Below are 16,596 nucleotides of genomic sequence, written 5' to 3'. Positions count from 1 at the left end.
GGGCGAGCCCCACCTCCCTCTATACCGGAAGGAACGGGTGAAGAGGTCTCAGGGTGACCCGCGCACAGGTGGACGCTTGGTTAGGAGAAAGCTCGGACTTCCCTGAGGGAGGAGAAAGCAAAGGGAAGACGTGGGATCCGGCTGCCGAGCCGCCCACCACCTGGAGGAGAAGACAGCTTAAGGCTACGAGGTCCGGAGGGTCGGTAGCGCTGCGGAGGCACCGACGACCTCAGGACTGATTCCCTTCCCTTGGCTGTGGAAGGAGCGGGCGTCGGGCGGGAGGCGTGGGGCGGGGCGAGGGGTGGGGCGGGGCGAGGCGTGGGGTGGGGCGGGGCGAGGCGTGGGGCGGGGCGAGGCGTGGGGCGGGGCGAGGCGGTGGGCGCGGCCCCGGGACCCGAGGGGGGCGGTCCGAGCGCGGCGCGTGACGCGAGGGCGGGGCGGGGCGAGAGCTGACGCCGCAGCGGAGGGCGAAGGGTCCAGGCAGACCCGGCGCTCAGGTCCGGCGGGGCGTCCCGCCCCGCGTCCAGGTCGCAGTCCAGCGCGGGGGACGGGCGTGGGACAGGCGCGGGTAGGGCTTGGGTGTCCGGAACCCCCCGGGGTAGGGGGGAGAGGAGGAAGGGAAGGGAGGGGCTGGGGGCGGGGCATTAACTGAGCCGGCGACGCAGTCTCGAGCGGGCGGGGACTCCGGGGGCCGCGGGGCGGGGGTCGGGGCGGCGCGAGGCGGAGGGGCAGCGCGGGGCACTGTCGCCCAGGTCTGGTCACGAGCCGGGCCGGATCCCGCGCCGCCCGGTCCTGGCTCCGGCTCCGGGCCGTGCCGCCTGGGAGCGACACCCTGCCCGGGGCCGATCTGGGACCTCCCGGCAGTACCATGCCGGCGGGGCCCGGGACCGGCCCCAAACTTTCCCAAGCCTCAGCTTCTGCTTTCGAGAAGTTGGCATGCTAACAGTACCTGGAGGGGGTGTTAAGAAGGTCGCGACTCGGGCTGGGGACGTGAGCAGCACAGGGTGCCCCGGGGTGGCTTCGCCTCTTGCCCCAGTCAGGCCTCGCCCTTGAAGTATAGAAACTAAGGGAGCGGGTGCGGGTGATAACGTTCAACCAGAGCCAGAGACCAGACTCTGGACGCCTGGGTGAGGAGCTCTTCGTACCTAAGTCTCCTCTAACTCCGACCCAGCGACTTTTATTTGGCCTAGACAGTGCCTTTAGAAGTTGCCAACATTTAAAAATTGACAGGTTTCGTATTTTCAAAATTGTTTAGAGTTGCTTCTGAAAAATCGGAAGACCTAGCCACACGCAGTTTTTCCCATCCTAGCATTATTGTGCAAGGTACAAGTACTTTTTCTATTGTTCTCTGCCCTGCTGAAACGCTCCTCTCTGGGCAGGAACTAGATTATGCGCCCACCTCATTTTTGCTGGGATGGTAGCTTTGGGAAGACCGTAGGCTGCTATGGAAAATGAGAAATCTCAGAAACTCTGGGGGTGGGAGAATAGTTCCTCCTCCTCCCACCTGTAATCAGATGAGGCCCATCTGAGTGACAGTGGCTGGCCTTCTCTCCCCTCCTAGGGGATCTCCTTAGAGATCTGGATAACCAGGCAAGATTCAGGCCAGGGTGACACTGTAAATTTTCCAGAACCCTTGTGCAATTCAGGTGTAGAGGGTGGAAGGTGTTCTTGGGGGCGAGTAACTACAGCTGCTGGAGTGTTTTTGCTGTTAACGACAGAAGTGTGAGTAATGGTGCTCTGGAGCACTTCTTTACCCGCCCTATGCTAAGTGCTTTGCTTGTGCTAACTCAGTCCTCCTGGCCCTTCTGAGGTTGGGACAGTTGTTAGCTCCTTTTACAGCTCCCCACGCTAGCCACTGCAGGCCAGGATTCAAACCCAGGCAGGCTTGCTCAGGCTCCCTCAATCTGCTTTGCAGTTTCTGAGCATTTCAAAGTGGGTTCTGGCCTGATGTCCAAGCCAGAATGGAGTTGGGGGTGGGGCGGGTGCTTCTCATTGGGGTGTTTCAGCACATCTGGCTTCCAGGCCAAAGTGAGCAATCTGGGGAGAGGAAGTTGGTTTCTCAGCACTAGCCCCACCGCTTAATGAAGTTGTGACGTGGAATATAAAATCTTTATTACGTCCCCAGACAGATAGTGAATTCCCAGCACCCAAATAACATCACCACAAACTCCTGCAGAGCCCACAGACAACAGCGTGGCCTCGGCAAGGTCTTCCAGGCCACCAGGTCCACCATTACTTTTTTTTTTTTTGAGAGAGAGAGAGAGAAAGCAGTGGGGCTCACCCAAAGCAGGATTTGTGCTCACCCAACGTGGGGCTCCAAGTCGTCTGATGCGGGGCTCGAACTCACGAACCGTGAGATCATGACCTCGGCGGAAGTCGGATGCTAAGCCGACTGAGCCACCCAGGCGTCTCGTTAGGCAATTATTTTTTAATGGGGGGGGGGGCGGGAAGGGCCCCTTTAAATATTAGCTCCTAAAGTCTCTATTAATGTGTTTACTACACTCTTTTAAAAATGTGCATAGCATGTGACCACTCCGTATTCTGACAGCCTACTCTGTACTGGAAGGACACTCAAATGCGCCGTCTACCCCTCTCGTTTCAAAAAGCCCGGGTGGCTCAATCGGTTGAGCTTCTGACTTCGGCTCAGGTCATGATCTCACAGCTCAGCTCAGCTTAGCTCCTGAGTCCAAGCCCCGCGTTGGGCTCTGTGCTGACAGCCTGGAGCCTGGAGCCTGCTTCAGATTCTGTGTCTCCCTCTCTCTCTGCCCGTCCCCCGTTCACACTCTCTCTCTCAAAAATAAATAAGCGTTAAAAAATTAAAAAAAAAAAAAAAAAAAAAGAGCCCCTGGCTGAGGTCCCTGGGAATCCGAGGGGGTCCGCCTGCTTGGTCAGGGCTCGTAACCAGTGTTGCCCCCCACAGGCCTGTGTGTGCACCCTACCTCACCCCAGCCATGGCCCCAGTCAGCATCAACGAGCTCCCTGAGAACATCCTGCTGGAGGTGTTCACGCACGTGCCCGCCCGCCAGCTGCTCCTGCGCTGTCGCCTGGTCTGCAGCCTCTGGCGAGACCTCATCGACCTGGTGACCCTCTGGAAGCGCAAGTGCCTGCGTGAGGGCTTCATCACCGAGGACTGGGACCAGCCTGTGGCCGACTGGAAGATCTTCTACTTCCTACGCAGCCTCCACAGGAATCTCCTACGCAATCCATGTGCCGAAGGTGGGGGGGGGGGGGGGGGGGGGGCTGCCCCCAGGCCGGTTCCCTCCCTTTCCCACCACTCAGGAGGCCTTGTTTACCCTCACAATTCCCACACTGTCTGGAACGTTCTCTCACACCCCTCCCACACTCCCCTGATTCCTCATTCTTCAGGTCTCAGTTCAGACACCTGCCCGCGCCCCTCCCCCCCTGCCCACATCTATCTCTATCACATCCACTCTGTTCAGTTCCTTGATGACACTTTCGTTACCTATAATTACCTTATTTATCTCTTGGTCGTTTTTTTTTTTTTTCCCCCCTCTGCCACAGACTTCAAGGTCCAGACTTCATGGGTCTTGCTTGCCCCTCTCCGCCCAGTGTCTGCAATGATGCCTTCACATAGCAGGTGCTCAGAAAACGTTTGTCGAATGAACAGAGTACACATTCACCGTCCTCTCTTGAGTTCGGTCTAAGCTGCCTCACGTTTCTGGAGGGGCTTCCTCTGCATCAGGCACTGGACTGAGGTCTTCACAAATGTCATTATCCTCCTGTGATCCCTATCACCCAGATGAAGGAAATAAGGATTTCAAGAGGTGACTGCGTAATTTGAGGCCCCTGCGTAGCTCTGAATGTTCTCTTCTGCCTGCCAGTGGTTTTTTTCCCTTCATTGAACACCTACCACATCCCAGGCACCGGGCTTCCTGTTGGGGCTACAGCAGCAATCGACTGAGGCGTAGTTTGTACGCTTGGAACCCCTTTCACGTCGGTTTTCTCTCTTGACCCTCACGAGGATCCCGAGAGTTGACCAAATATGTAGGTTGGCTCCCTTTTACAGATGGGGAGCGCTAGGCCCGTGATGAGTGTCCTACCGGAAGATCCAGAACTGCCCAGTTGCTGGGGCCTGGTCCTGACTGATAAGGGCCCTCGGGCCCCTCTCTGAGGCCCCACAGACAGTGGCCCAGACACCCAATCTCTCTGCCTGCCCCAGATTCCACTCCGAAGCGACCCAGCTGAGCTGCCGGCTCAGCTCACACAGCTTCCACAGAGCCCGCCCGCAGCCTGTGCTTGGCTCAGCCCCACTGCTGGATTTCTGTGTTGTTCCCCTGGTTCTCTACTGGCGGGCCCCAGGGCACCCAGGGAATAGGTGTGGGCTTCTAGTAGAGGGAGCAAGAGAGCAATTTGGAAAAGCTCCCTTGGTGACTGTTCTGGAAAGCCTTGGTAGAGAAACACTGCTGTTTTTTTAAGGTTCTCTCAGCTCAGTCTGAATGTCTGAACGGGGAGACCGGAACATGCCAGGCCAACCTGGTGGGGATCACGAGTATGGGGTCACCACGTGCCACCAATGCAGAGGACGCCCACCCTCACGGTTATCCCTCCTGCCCTGGGCAGAGGGGGGTCTGAGCTAGCCCAGAAGGTTCCCATGACCTGCCACCAAACCCACAAACCAGTCCTCGGGCCCCCTTGGATCTCAGTTACATAGCTAGGGTGTCAGGGGAAACGTCAGTCAAGTCAGTGGGCCACGTTGGGACAAACTGACATTAGCCATTAAGAACAGAAGTACCATCACAGGCCCTTCATACTTCATGTTTTGAGAACTGAAACTTGGGTATTTCCCAGAGCCCTCCAGCAACAGTGTGAACGAAAGGAAGGAGAGGCTAGTTTAGAATTTCTGGTAATATTCTCTATTTTTCCCAGCTTCATGCTACAAGTAGAGCCCGTCAGGGACAAGATGGGACAGGGAGGGTCCCGGATCAGAGCCCACATGGTGGGGACAGGGGGGAATGTGCTGGAGGAAAGGCACTTTGGAGGGGTGCTCGCCTTGAGATGGGAGCTTGAGTAAGCCCAGCCTTATACCTCCCTCCCTCCTGACAGCAGGAGGGAAGGGCCAACTGTACACTTACCCAGGGGAATCTGACCTTGGTCCGTTTCTCCTAGAGGATATGGCTTCCTGGCAGATCGATTCCAACGGCGGAGACCGCTGGAAGGTGGAGAGCCTCCCCGGAGACCACGGGACGGACTTTCCCGACTCCAGAGTCAAGAAGTACTTTGTCACATCTTTTGGGTAAGGGACAAACCACCGAGCCGGCAGTGTCGAGGGGGAAGGGGGTCAGGACACCTTTTGCCAAACCTCAAGCTTCAGCGAGGGCCTCTCTCTGCAGCTGGAGGAAGTGGATGCCTAGAGCAGGAGTCCTCAGCAGCCTGGATTCATGGCAGGGGGCGGGGGGGGGGGGGCGGTGATTAGGGTAAGTCAGAGGTATCTTCTGGTTTCTAATCTAGGAATATGAGTTCACCAAGGTGCCCTCTTTGGGACCCTTGGACTGGGGTCACATGCCACCGAGGCACAGGTGGGTCAGACCCCTCCCCCCATGTGTTTCTCATAGGCCAGCACCAGCCAGTGGCCGCGGTCCCACAGCAGTCGGGGGACACTGCTGGGTCCTGGCCATGGCGCACACCCAGGAAATGTCCACCTTTCCTTATGCTCCACAGGATGTGCCTCAAGTCCCAGCTGGTGGACCTCAAGGCCGAGGGCTACGGGGAGGAGCTGCTAGACACGTTTCGGCCTGACATCGTGGTTAAGGACTGGTGAGCAGGGCTCAGGCCGCGCTCTGCGTCCTCCCCTCTTTCCTTTCTGGGAACACCCATAGGCAGTGCCCAGTCTGTGCCTGGCAGTGTCCTGGGGTCGGGGCTGCCCCCAGAGCCGGCCACCCTGGCCCTGCCGCTCCTGCCGGCAGACCCGGCGCTTGCTCATTCAGCGCTTCTGGGCCCTCCTGCCACCCTGCGTCGGCACGTGTTAATTCCAGTTTACAGATGGGGAGACTGAGGCCCACAGATAAAGTGTCGCCAAACAAGTACTGAAGCAGCAGAGACACCAGGACGCACCCTCCCTGGACTTTGCTCCACACCTCCTGCCTATCTGCCTTCCCTCCCCCTTCGCTGTGCACCCCTCAGCTCTTTGCCAGGCTCCTGCTCGGCACCCAGAGCTCTGCAGGACTCTGGCTTGGCCCAAAGCAGCAGGGGCAGGACCCCAATTCCAGCCAGGCCCTAGGCCACCACTCAAAGCGTCACGGATGGGGCTGGAGGGGCATCCAGAGCTGCAGAGGGGTGGACAGCAGGGCTGAGCAGAGGGTGAGCTCCATACCAGCCCCTGTCACACAGGCCACCCCTTAAATCTCCCACCACATCTCCAGTCTGATCCATGATAACGTACAGGTGACACAGCTCCCGCAGCCCAGGCCTTGATCCGTAAGGACCCTTTTGCTGTGTTAAAGGGACATCAGCAGAGGATACCCAAAAGGGATGCTGCTTTGCTCCACTGCCCCAAGGGCACAGTAGGGCCCAGGGAGCAGTGAAACCAGCGGGGCCTCAGGGGCAGAGCAGGGAAATCCAACTCAGAGCTCCAGTTTATGGGGCTGCCACCTCCCCCACCTCCAGGGCCACCTTCTGTCTTGGGGTGCACAGTCCTGAGCCCCACCCTCCCCCAGGTTCGCCGCCAGAGCAGACTGTGGCTGTACCTACCACATCCGCGTACAGCTGGCCTCAGCCGACTACATCGTCCTGGCCTCCTTCGAGCCCCCGCCCGTGACCATCGATCAATGGAACAATGCCAAGTGGACGGAGGTGAGGCCTCACCTGCTTGCCCTTCACCGCCTGCTTCTCTCAGGGCCACGAGGGCAAAGAAACAAGGGTCAGCCTCAGGGCACAGAAGGCCCCCAGCTCTCCTGCCTGGAGCCCGTGGCGTCCAGCCCAGGGGGCTCTCCCCTGCAGGACCTGGCTCTTTCCTTCCCCTCTCCAGCGGGGTGGTCACCCCATCTCGTCCCTTCCCCAATCCTGGCGATCACTTCTTCCTCTCCCCACCCCCCCAGGTCTCGTACACTTTCTCAGATTACCCTCCAGGCGTCCGCCACATCCTCTTCCAGCACGGGGGCAAGGACACCCAGTTCTGGGCAGGCTGGTATGGGCCCCGCGTCACCAACAGCAGCATCGTTATCAGCCCGAAGATGACCAGGAACCTGGCCCCCTGCACAGCTCTGCCTGAGACCACAGAGGGGTAGGAGAAGGTTGTCTGCCTGCCCTCCTTCCCTCACCTCAGAAGGCCCTTCTGACAGCCCGTCATTTGATAGCCATTCATCCGTCCTCTGTCTGGGCCAACTGACTGCCAAAGGTCTCCTCCGGCGGAGCGTGTAGCCGGCAGCGAGGGCCCCTGCCCCTGGAGCTCCTGCCTCAGTTCCAACCTTGGGGAAACCCACCAGTTTGTGGGAGCCCCCAGTCATGTGCTCTGACATTTTCTCACAATAAATGTTTTCCGTAAAACCAGCCTGGGGTTGGGTTTACGGGTGGTGGGGGGGTCCCTGGCACTTTGGGAGAGAAGCAGCCCCTCCTCCCAAGTTAATTTGGCTGCTCCTGCCCCTCTCCAGTTAGTGACAGCCCAGCTCAGCCCTTGGGGCTCTTTATTGAAACAACTCACAGCACAGTATTTCAGACAGACAGTGTTGGCCGGCCACATCCCAGGAGGCCAAGAAATCAAGGTCCCGGCATCCTTCCCTGCCCTCCTGGGGAAAATTCCTCCATGAAGGCAACCAGACCTGAGCGGCGCCGGGCCGGAGAGTGGGTGGTCCATACACAGAGGCAATAAGAGCACTTGGAATCGGGGGGAGGGGGTGTCCCTCAGCACCGCCCTAGGCTGGGGGCCCCCAGTGTCCCATAGTTGTTACATCCATGATCGGAGCATCACACCCTCAGCTGCTTTTGTGAGCTCGCTCTTCCACGTAGAGCTGCATCTAGTGGACAGGAATAAACCACCAAGGTCAGGAGCACAGCCAGGGCACGTCCTCAGGAGGGCCCATAAGCCCCAGGCAGACAGATCCCTGCCAGCGGTGGGGCAGTGTGGCACAGCCACGGGTTAAGGGAAAGGGAGTTTGGAGCCTTACGCCAGGCATTCCCTGGTCATCTCCTCCGAGGCTTGAGCCATTAGCCTCAGCGTACCGTCTGTAAAGCTCCCCGGGTCCCCATGCAGCTCACCTTTAAAATGTCTGATGTCATCGTTTTTAGCGGTATCAGCCGGGGATCATGCATGTGGACGTCCTGCTCATCTGCCAGGATCCAGGGAAAGTCCTAGGGTGGGGACCAAGGGAAGCGGGTGGAAGGGGGCTGGGCCGTGGCCTGTCCTCACTTTGCTACCCACTCCCTCTCCAGCGCCGGGGTCCCCAGACTTCAGGGAACACCAGAGCCGCTAGGGAGCTACCAGCATTGCGGACTGCCGGCTTCCTCCACCCGAGAGGCCGAGCCCATGGATCCGAGCTGGCCGGGGCACCCAGGTGATTTAACGAGCCCCAGACACCATTTCAGAAACTGGCGGGTGAAGACCCCCCCCCCCCCGCCCTCTCTTGAGAGCCACCACTGAGCTGGCAGCCCCAGGACACGGCTCCACCCTCCTCTCAGTACTGGGTGCCCAGGCCGGGTAACGACCAGCATTCGGCCACACAGTTAACACACAACAAAAACCTGCCGCGTGCCAGGCACTGCCACCAACAATGTTGAGGGTGCGCGAACAGCAACACCCCGGCCCACTCAGAACTGTGGCATCTTGCTTTCAAAGCCTCCCGGCTGTCTCCCTGCCCTCCCTCCCAGACGGGTCTCCTCTCACCTTGATGACCTGAATCTTCTCCATGTTGCGGGTAGCAGCTTCTCTCGTGTGCACTAAGACTGTGAAGGTACAGCCTAAAGAAGCAAGAGTCCGGTCAAGGCTGGGCCACGTCACGCCTGCCACTGGGCACAGTCTCTTCCCCGCTCCCAGGCTGGCTCAGCAGCCCCCCCCAGGAGAGAAGAGTGTAAACCAAGTGCTAAGACAAGACACAGTCAATAGGGAGACTGAACCCCGGTGGAGTCCATCAGAGTAGCTTCCTGGAGGAGGTGGACTTTCAGAGAGGTTCTAAAATGCAAGAAGGAAGAGAGGTGGCTTGATACAGCAAAGTAGGGACCGGAGAATGCAGCCCGAGCCAAGGTAGCCATGGAAAGGCCCGAGGACAGTGGGGTGGGGGCGAGCACACCTGGGGGGTTGTGGTCCAGGACAGCATCACACACACTGATCTTCAGGATGAAGGCTCGGAGCAGCTGCTCCACATGAGACAGCAGGGAATCTGAGCTGGAAGGAGAAGAGGAGGGGCTCCCGTCACACTGGCGGCCCTTCCCACCAGCAGGCAACCAACCCTGGAAACAGACCTGGGGGTCCAGGGGCCCTCTCTGCTTCTGACCGTGTTGGCTTTGGAGGGCTTGGCCACCTATCCTATCTACGCAGTTAAAACCATCTGGAGAGTTTAAAACCAATGCCGAATGTGGCGCCTGGGTGACTCGGTTAAGCGTCGGAACCAGTCGTGATCTCATGGTTTGTGAGTTCGAGCCCCGCCCCGGGCTCCGCGCTGACAGTGCAGAGCCTGCTTGGGATTCTCTCTCCCTCTCTCTCTGCCCCTCCACCTCTCTCTCTCTCTCTCTCTCTCTCTCTCTCTCAAAATAATAAACTTAAAAAAAAATGCTGAGTCCCATGCTGAGTCCCATCCGAAACTAAGTCCAAATGGGGCACTGTGAGCCCCCACAGGTGGTTATAATGTGCAGCCAGGTCTGAGAACAAGGACACAGCCCAAGCCTCTTCATACCCCAGGACACCAAGCCAGGAAGGGAAAGGGCTTGCCCGAGGCCACACAGCAAGTGGGAACAGATAACAGTGCCCTGACCTCACCAGGAAACCAGCAGCTGACCAGCCAACACGCTTGCCCAAGGTCAACTTCTGGTTGACTATGGGCTGGACACTCGACTAGGAAGTCAGAAAACTGGGTCTGGTCCCGGCTCTGCCACCATTTGGGTGGCCCTGAGTGGTTCATGTCATCTCTCTGGTCCTTGGTTTCTCCGTCCATAAAAGGAGGTTGGGAATAACCATTCAGCAAAGCGATGGTTTGCCAAGTGTGGACCTCACAGAGGTTACATGAAGACCACAGGGCGGCCAGCCGCGTTAGGATAGTGTTCCTTGCCATTCTCCTCTTTACCGAGCTCCCTGGAGGAGGTGGGCTTTCAGAGGGGTTCTAAAAGGCAGGAAGGGAGAGAGGTGGCTTGGTGCAGCCAAGTAGGGACCTCAGAACACAGGCCAAGCTGAGGTATTCAGGGGCTGCCCTAAAGGGGTGAGTATGGGGGCGATTTCTAGGGACCTCATACCAGCCAGCCAGCCAGCTAGCTAAGAGTCCGGGGAGAGGCGGCTTACCTAATGGACAGCAGCGGAGGCTGGGTGATTTCAAAGACGAATTTCTCCACTGGGCGGTGCTCTTTGTCCAAAATTACCACCACCACTTTCTCGACATCGTTCTGCAAGAACAGGAATCCCCTAGTCCAGGACCAGGTAGCCCACCCACCACCACCACCTCCCTCCCTGCCCAAGGAAGGACGGCAAGGGCACAGCCCTTCTCAGCTTCTAGGCTGAGGGTCCCTGGGCTTTGAGAATTTCAAGTAGGCATCGCTGACATGAGCGGTACACGCTGGGAGGGGAGAGAGTGTCCGGGCCCCATGGCGGTTCCAGGACATCTCAGAGAGCAGGACAAGATAAAAGGAAGAAACCCTCAGGGGGCAAGCCCAGACAGAACTTGGGGGCAGGGAGAGAAACAGAAGTGAGAAGAACCCAGAACCCTCTGGGGCAGGCTCCACTTGACCAACTCCACAAAACAGGGCTCCCGGGCCCAGCATACCCTGAATGTGGCCCACGTGCCCTGAGGTCTATCCTGGGGCAGGGGTGGTCTCCAGGGAACAGGAGACATGCTTTGGGGTATAGAGCCATAGGGACCCTGCACGGTCCCAGCATCACCCTGTCCTGGAGCACTGGAGGAACAGACTGGGCGTGAAGTAGGCTGGAGCCTGGTGTCCTCACCTTCTCCAGCAGTGGCTTGACACAGTGCAGGGTGTCCTGGATATATTGGTTCAGCTCCGGGTGGCAGGACATCTGCACACAACCGCACGATGGCTGGTGAGGCCCAAAGCACCAGTGGGGAAACCACCCAACACCCCTACCTCCAGGAGCCCAGGGAGAGAGGCCAGCAACTCCCTAGGGCTCCCTACCCAAGAGACTGACTTCCCATCATGGGGCTAAGGACTGTGAATTATCCACACAGAACGCAGAAGAATTCAGTCTCAACATTAGCACTTAGAGCATCAGGGGTTTCTAAAGTGGGGTCTGCGGGCTCCTCTAGAGGCTGGGAAGTCCCTAAATTGTGTGTATTTGGTCATACAGGCATTTTTCCCAGAGAAGGGATCCAAACTTTTAATCAATTTTCAAAAATTGAGAATCTGGGACTAAGAGCTATGTGGCCTCAGGTAAATCACTTAACTTCTCTGAGCTTTAATTACTTCATGTGTGAACGGTCTCGCAAAGAAAAAATGATGAGTAGTGAGATAATCCTGTACAACACAGAGGGTGCACAGTAAATGCCATTCTTTTTCCTTTTCCTCGTATATCCTTCAAGCTTCCACCACGTTTCAGTATTGGCTCATTCATTTATTCTAATGTTTACTGAGTGCCTTCTAAGGGCCGGCACTTCCACAGACTGGGGACAGGGTAGCATTTGTTTACTGCTTCTGTCTGCCTTTTAACCTAAAACAACCCCTTACAATGAGGGCAGAGAGCAGGGGTACCTGAGGTTTACAGGGATCCCCTCCCCAAACCAATCATTCGCCAGTCCCAGGAGCTCTTTAAAATACAACCATGCCCCAGGGGCAACTCTCGAGAGTCTGGTCCCTAACTTGGGGCAAGGGGAACTCCCAGTTCAGAGGGATGGAAAGAAAAGTCCCTGCAGTTGTGGCTGGGAACTGAACGGCAAGGCCAGGCCGCTGGGGAGTGAGGGGGCTCAGCCTGAAAGCGGAGGAAGAGTTCAAAAATCCAACCTCTACCCACCTTGAAGTTCGGGGATGACCAGAGGCGGGGGCTCACCTGGACAGGCACGTTGTACTTCTTACGCTTCTGGAAGATGCCCACCGGGTAGACCTCGCGCACGTAGAGAATGAGATGCACGGCCACCTCCAGGAACTCGCAGAGGACGTCGGCCACCACTGTGAAGGGGCTGAAGCCGGTGAGCTTGGGAAGCCCGCCGGCCCAGGCCCTCCCTCGCCCCCCCACCCTGGGTCCGCAAGTCCAGCCTCCCTACCTTGACCAAAGTTGAGGTCCTGTCGCGTGAGTGTGGTCATCCTTACCGCCACCTAGGGGGTGGGGCAGGAGGGGGGGCTGGTTCTAATGGATCAGACTGCCGCAGGGTGCGCTTGCCTCCACCCCCTCTCCCCTCCGTCTGGGGGAATCGGGGGCAGGACGTCCCCCTTCACACAGAATCTGGGCAGCTAGAAGGGACCTCCCACGCTGGCGTCATAGCTCGGGGACATTAGCTGCGCCCCGATCAGCTCTGTCTACTGGCCCCCCGCCCTGCTGTCTCTGGGGCGGGGGGTGGGGGGGTGCGGTAGGAAAGGCCAGAGCTGTGCTCGCAAAAAGGGCACGGCCGCAGAGGGAACGGCGGGTTGCCTAGGCCCGCGGGCGCAAAGCCGGACACGCTGAGAACCAAACGGGGCTGGACTAAGACGCCGCCCTCCGCCTGGCCGGAAACCTCCTCGGAGGGAACCCCGCCCCTCTCCCCTCCCCCGGTGCGGAGAACCACCGACCCGACCACTCGCGCCTCCCGCTCAACCAGCGGCCTGGATTCGGCTCCGAGACTTCCGCGGCGCTCGGGCAGGTCCTAGCGACCGCCTCCGGCCACGCCCACTTCCTCGCGCAGCCAACCTGGAGGCGGGAGGGAGCGGCAGCCGGAGGGGCGGGGCTTGGGAGGGGGCGGGGCCCGGCCTCGCCGCCCGAGATCCCAAGGCGGGAGACGCGGAGACTGCGCGGCACCGCCTCCCTTAGGCTCGGGGTCGGCGCGAGAAAAGACCTCTTCGCTCTCCACGTCAGGTCGCCACGTATTTTGCTCCCCAGGGCGTTTGTCTCGCGTTGGGAGGGAGCGGATAGGTGTTGCTGGTGAGGAACAGGTGGAGGGTACAGCTGGGGACTTAAGACAGCGACATCTACTGCTAACTGCAGAGTCACCATCCCCGGACCTCAGCTGCCCAACCGAAAGCGAATCCGCCGGCTCCGGGGCGGGGACGTCCTCACTCCCGCCCTCACCCAGAAACTAAATGCAGCTTGGGTTTACCTCCCAAGAAGATAAAACCTCCCGGGCCCGGGCATCATAGTGGTAGCTGCCCTTTATAGGGACCCAGCCGTGTGCCAGGCACCGGGCTCAGTGTGCCTGTGGATTATCCCACTAAATCCTCAAAACAGTTCCGTAAGACAGTTACTGTGATTGTCCGCATTTTATAGAGGAGCCAAACGAGGTTCAGAAGGGTGAAGTAACCTTCCCGAATCACACATCTATTGAGGGAAGGGACGCGCGGAGTTGTCTTGGCCCACTACATTTTACAGTTCTGGAATCCCCTAGAGACATGGCCTCTGGAGCCGCTGAGAGGCCCCCTGGGAGATGATAATATTAACATTAAAATAATCACTAACTTGAACACTAACTCGCTGTCGAGCACTGATTTCTTTAATTCCCTCCTTAACCCTAGGAGCAAAGCACCTGTTTTACAGCCCCACTTTATAGATGGCAAACAGGCTCAGAGATGCTCCCTACTTTGCCCAAATCACACAGTTGGAATACAAACCCAGTTCTGACTTCTAACCTGATTCCAGGGCTTCAACTTATTTTCAGCCCCTTTATTTTACAGGTGAGTAAACTAGGGTCAGAGAAGTTGCAGCACAGTTACAGGCAACAAATCAGGATCAGAAGCCTGGGGACCTCGACTCTGACCTCTAGGGACAGAAGAGCTTGTTAGGAGTCACACCCAGCTGTGGGTACCCAGATCGAGCCAGGAATGTTTATCAATTACAGGTCGCTATTGGAGATCTGCACCCGTTTTCACTCCGGATGCCTTCAAACCTGCACTTGCCCACTTCTGATGGGGCGGGGATAAGGAAGAGAATAAGGGACTTGGCCCATTAAGCCAGGAATACCAGCAAAGCATTTCTCAAAGCAATCCTTGGAAATCTGCATCAGAATCCCTGGGGAGCCCATTAAACTCCTGGAACCCAGGCCTCTCTGACCTACTGGACCAGTCTGGGTGCAAAGCAGGGCATGGGCCCTTTAACAAGTTCCCCGGGGACCCTGATGCCCAAAAACATGGGAATTGCCACGGTAGTTTGGGCTGTTCCCAAAGAAAGTCTGCATTTCATACCATTTCCACATTTAACCCAAAGGGATAAGATGGTTTATTTCAGGAATTGACGCACTCGGTGGCACATTTTGGGCATGGCAGCCCTTCTCAAGACTTGGGGACACTGCCCATATCATGCCATGAAGGAGAGAACCGTTTCCACACAGAGCCAGTTAAGCAGCTCACTGGCTTGTAAACAGTGTCCCCTGGCTCCTTGAGACTTAATCATTATGGATACTTTGGCCCTGGAGAAAGCAAGAGTCCTTCTTTGCCCCTCTCTGGAGGCTGTTCAAGCAGTTTGTCCATTAGTGACAGGAAGTGGCAGTCTTAGGGGGGCAATTTCTTGTAAAGGGTTTCTTGGGATTGGATCCTGGGCTGGGAAACCCAAGAGTCTAGCTGCTTCCATGGGATGGCCTCCAGAGTACAATGTGAGCGACACGAGGACTCATGCCAGGCTCCCAGCCTTAGCCCCCTGCCCTGAGAAGACAAAGCACAAGCCACCTGTAGGTCCCCTGACACACAGCGCTAAAGGAACTTCAGAGACACCTTGGCAGACATACAACCCAACACTCAACATTTTTCAAATGCAGAAAGCGAAGTCCCAAGAGCTTTTGACACTGGGGTACCTGCCTTGTCAACTAGAAACCCATGGACAAAATGCCTACATTTGGGGCTTTGGATTCAGAGTCAGCCACAAGCAGAGGAATGCAGTCTGGGAGACAGGTGAGGAGGGACTCAAACTGATCTGACCCCTAACCCCAAAAAGGCCTCTATCTCCTCATTTTTGAAATGAACAGGCTGGACAGATGTTCCCTGAACCTCTGATGGCCTTGGGTTCCACGGGGGCCAAGAAGCTGGAGCGGGGGCAGGGGAGCTCTAAGAAGACATCTGTCATTTTTATCCATAGGGCTCTGTGGCATCTGGGTTTCTGAATCTCGAGCACATCAGCATGATGGATAGTCTTGGGACCAAGATTACATTATGGGGTTAATTTATACATTTTTGAATACCCATTTGCTGGGAGACTGTTTTTCCAAGTTATTTGCATATTTTTCACCGTAATAACAATATGTAGGAGGGCATCTGGGAGGAAAAGGATGGATGTTTAGGAGGAGAGAGGGCTTATTTGCCAACTGGAACAGGTCCCTGAGGGTCTGCAATGAGGACAGAAAGAAAATCACTCCCAAGAGACATTTAAACTGAAACTAAGAGAGAGCAAGATGTAAGAAAGTCTTGCAAAGACCAAGGCCTGCGTGGGCAAAGGAGGATCCCTGGAGTTCACTGAACAAATATGCAACAAGCGAACAGAGTAAAACAATAGGCAATGAAGTATCCAGCCCCTTAAGATGCTGCCAAGGCCCCCTCATACCCACTAGGCTGATCACATGACAGGTCATTTATCCCATCCCTGCCTAAGGTTCCTAAGACACCAAACACAGGAGAGTGGGGGGAGCCATAGAGAGTGAGCCACATATAGCCTAGTAACAATCCCACTGGTACCCCGATGCTCAAGGATGCAGCCGTTTGGGACACCTCCTGATCAGAGCCTCAGCCTTGTTCATTCTTTTGGTCCAGCCCCTCACCCAGTGCCTGGCCCAATCCAGGTTCTCGATGAGTGCAAGTAAATGAATTAATGAAAGAAAGATGAAATGATGGCGGACAGTGGCTCGTTGCCATTTGCCTGACTTGAATCCTAACTTATTCTGACTGAGAACAAAGGCCTCTGATTTCAGTGCTCGAGCTACAGGTAGCGGTGTGCAAAGAGCTGTTTTCAAAAATGAAACAAGAGCTGGGGAATGCTCACTATGTCCCCCCCTGTACCCACCGGGCTGCTCGCGCCTCTAACGTGCTGTCTTTCCCCACCACTGCTCCTTAACCAGCTGTGAGTCCCTTCCCTCTCTGAATCTCAGGCTCCTCACCTGTAAAATGGGATCATGGGAGCACCGATTCCATAGGGTTGGGGGGGGGGGGAACAAGTGTGAGATGGTTGTAAAAATATAAAGTGCACAGGGGCGCCTAAGTGGTTCAGTCGGTTAAGCATCCAACTCCTGGTTTGGGCTCAGGTCATGATCTCACAGATTCACGGGTTCAAGCCCTGCATCATCAGGCTCTGCGCTGGCAGTGCAGAGCCTGCTTGGGATTCTC

General features: G+C 57.0%; 2 protein-coding genes across 6 annotated transcripts; one reads left to right on the top strand and one right to left on the bottom strand.

Annotated features, from left to right (window-relative positions):
• Nucleotides 1–42: 42 nt before the first annotated feature.
• On the top strand, nt 43–7,503 carry FBXO6 (F-box protein 6). 4 transcript variants are annotated; one of them, XM_047872000.1, is made up of 6 exons: nt 43–190; nt 2,921–3,216; nt 5,128–5,254; nt 5,680–5,775; nt 6,675–6,810; nt 7,056–7,503. In XM_047872000.1, exons 2-6 carry the CDS (start codon nt 2,952–2,954, stop codon nt 7,242–7,244), a joined length of 813 nt encoding a protein of 270 aa, XP_047727956.1. In that variant the 5' UTR covers nt 43–190; nt 2,921–2,951; the 3' UTR covers nt 7,245–7,503. The 4 variants fall into 4 exon arrangements, with proteins under 4 accessions (XP_047727956.1, XP_047727955.1, XP_047727954.1 ...); XM_047871999.1 differs by having other exon boundaries at nt 54–199; XM_047871998.1 differs by lacking the exon at nt 43–190 and adding an exon at nt 437–568.
• A 120-nt stretch (nt 7,504–7,623) lies between these two features.
• Nucleotides 7,624–12,952, bottom strand: MAD2L2 (mitotic arrest deficient 2 like 2). Of its 2 annotated transcripts, XM_047872001.1 has the most exons (9): nt 12,871–12,952; nt 12,369–12,420; nt 12,119–12,273; nt 11,099–11,170; nt 10,442–10,542; nt 9,240–9,334; nt 8,837–8,910; nt 8,212–8,304; nt 7,624–7,970 (listed from the first exon to the last, which is right to left on the bottom strand). In XM_047872001.1, the coding sequence occupies exons 2-9, from the start codon at nt 12,406–12,408 to the stop codon at nt 7,929–7,931; spliced, it is 672 nt and encodes a 223-aa protein (XP_047727957.1). In that variant the 5' UTR covers nt 12,409–12,420; nt 12,871–12,952; the 3' UTR covers nt 7,624–7,928. The 2 variants fall into 2 exon arrangements, with proteins under 2 accessions (XP_047727957.1, XP_047727958.1); XM_047872002.1 differs by lacking the exon at nt 12,871–12,952 and having other exon boundaries at nt 12,155–12,273; nt 12,369–12,825.
• Between the last annotated feature and the right edge of the window lie 3,644 nt (nt 12,953–16,596).

The sequence above is a fragment of the Prionailurus viverrinus genome, chromosome C1 (assembly GCF_022837055.1).
Source record: "Prionailurus viverrinus isolate Anna chromosome C1, UM_Priviv_1.0, whole genome shotgun sequence".
Taxonomy (NCBI): Eukaryota; Metazoa; Chordata; class Mammalia; order Carnivora; family Felidae; genus Prionailurus; species Prionailurus viverrinus.
This window is presented reverse-complemented; position numbering and strand designations above follow the sequence as displayed.

What these genes read in the sequence shown, in the direction of transcription:
- MAD2L2 (XM_047872001.1), bottom strand. Translation starts at nt 12,408, where the DNA reads ATGACCACACTCACGCGACAGGACCTCAACTTTGGTCAAG. An exon ending in GGACCTCAACTTTGGTCAAG is followed by an intron (nt 12,274 to 12,368) that starts GTAGGGAGGCTG and finishes GCCCCTTCACAG; the next exon opens with TGGTGGCCGACGTCCTCTGC. An exon ending in TGACATCAGACATTTTAAAG is followed by an intron (nt 7,971 to 8,211) that starts GTGAGCTGCATG and finishes CCTGTCCACTAG; the next exon opens with ATGCAGCTCTACGTGGAAGA.
- FBXO6 (XM_047872000.1), top strand. Translation starts at nt 2,952, where the DNA reads ATGGCCCCAGTCAGCATCAACGAGCTCCCTGAGAACATCCTGCTGGAG. An exon ending in TACTTTGTCACATCTTTTGG is followed by an intron (nt 5,255 to 5,679) that starts GTAAGGGACAAA and finishes TATGCTCCACAG; the next exon opens with GATGTGCCTCAAGTCCCAGC. An exon ending in GACATCGTGGTTAAGGACTG is followed by an intron (nt 5,776 to 6,674) that starts GTGAGCAGGGCT and finishes ACCCTCCCCCAG; the next exon opens with GTTCGCCGCCAGAGCAGACT.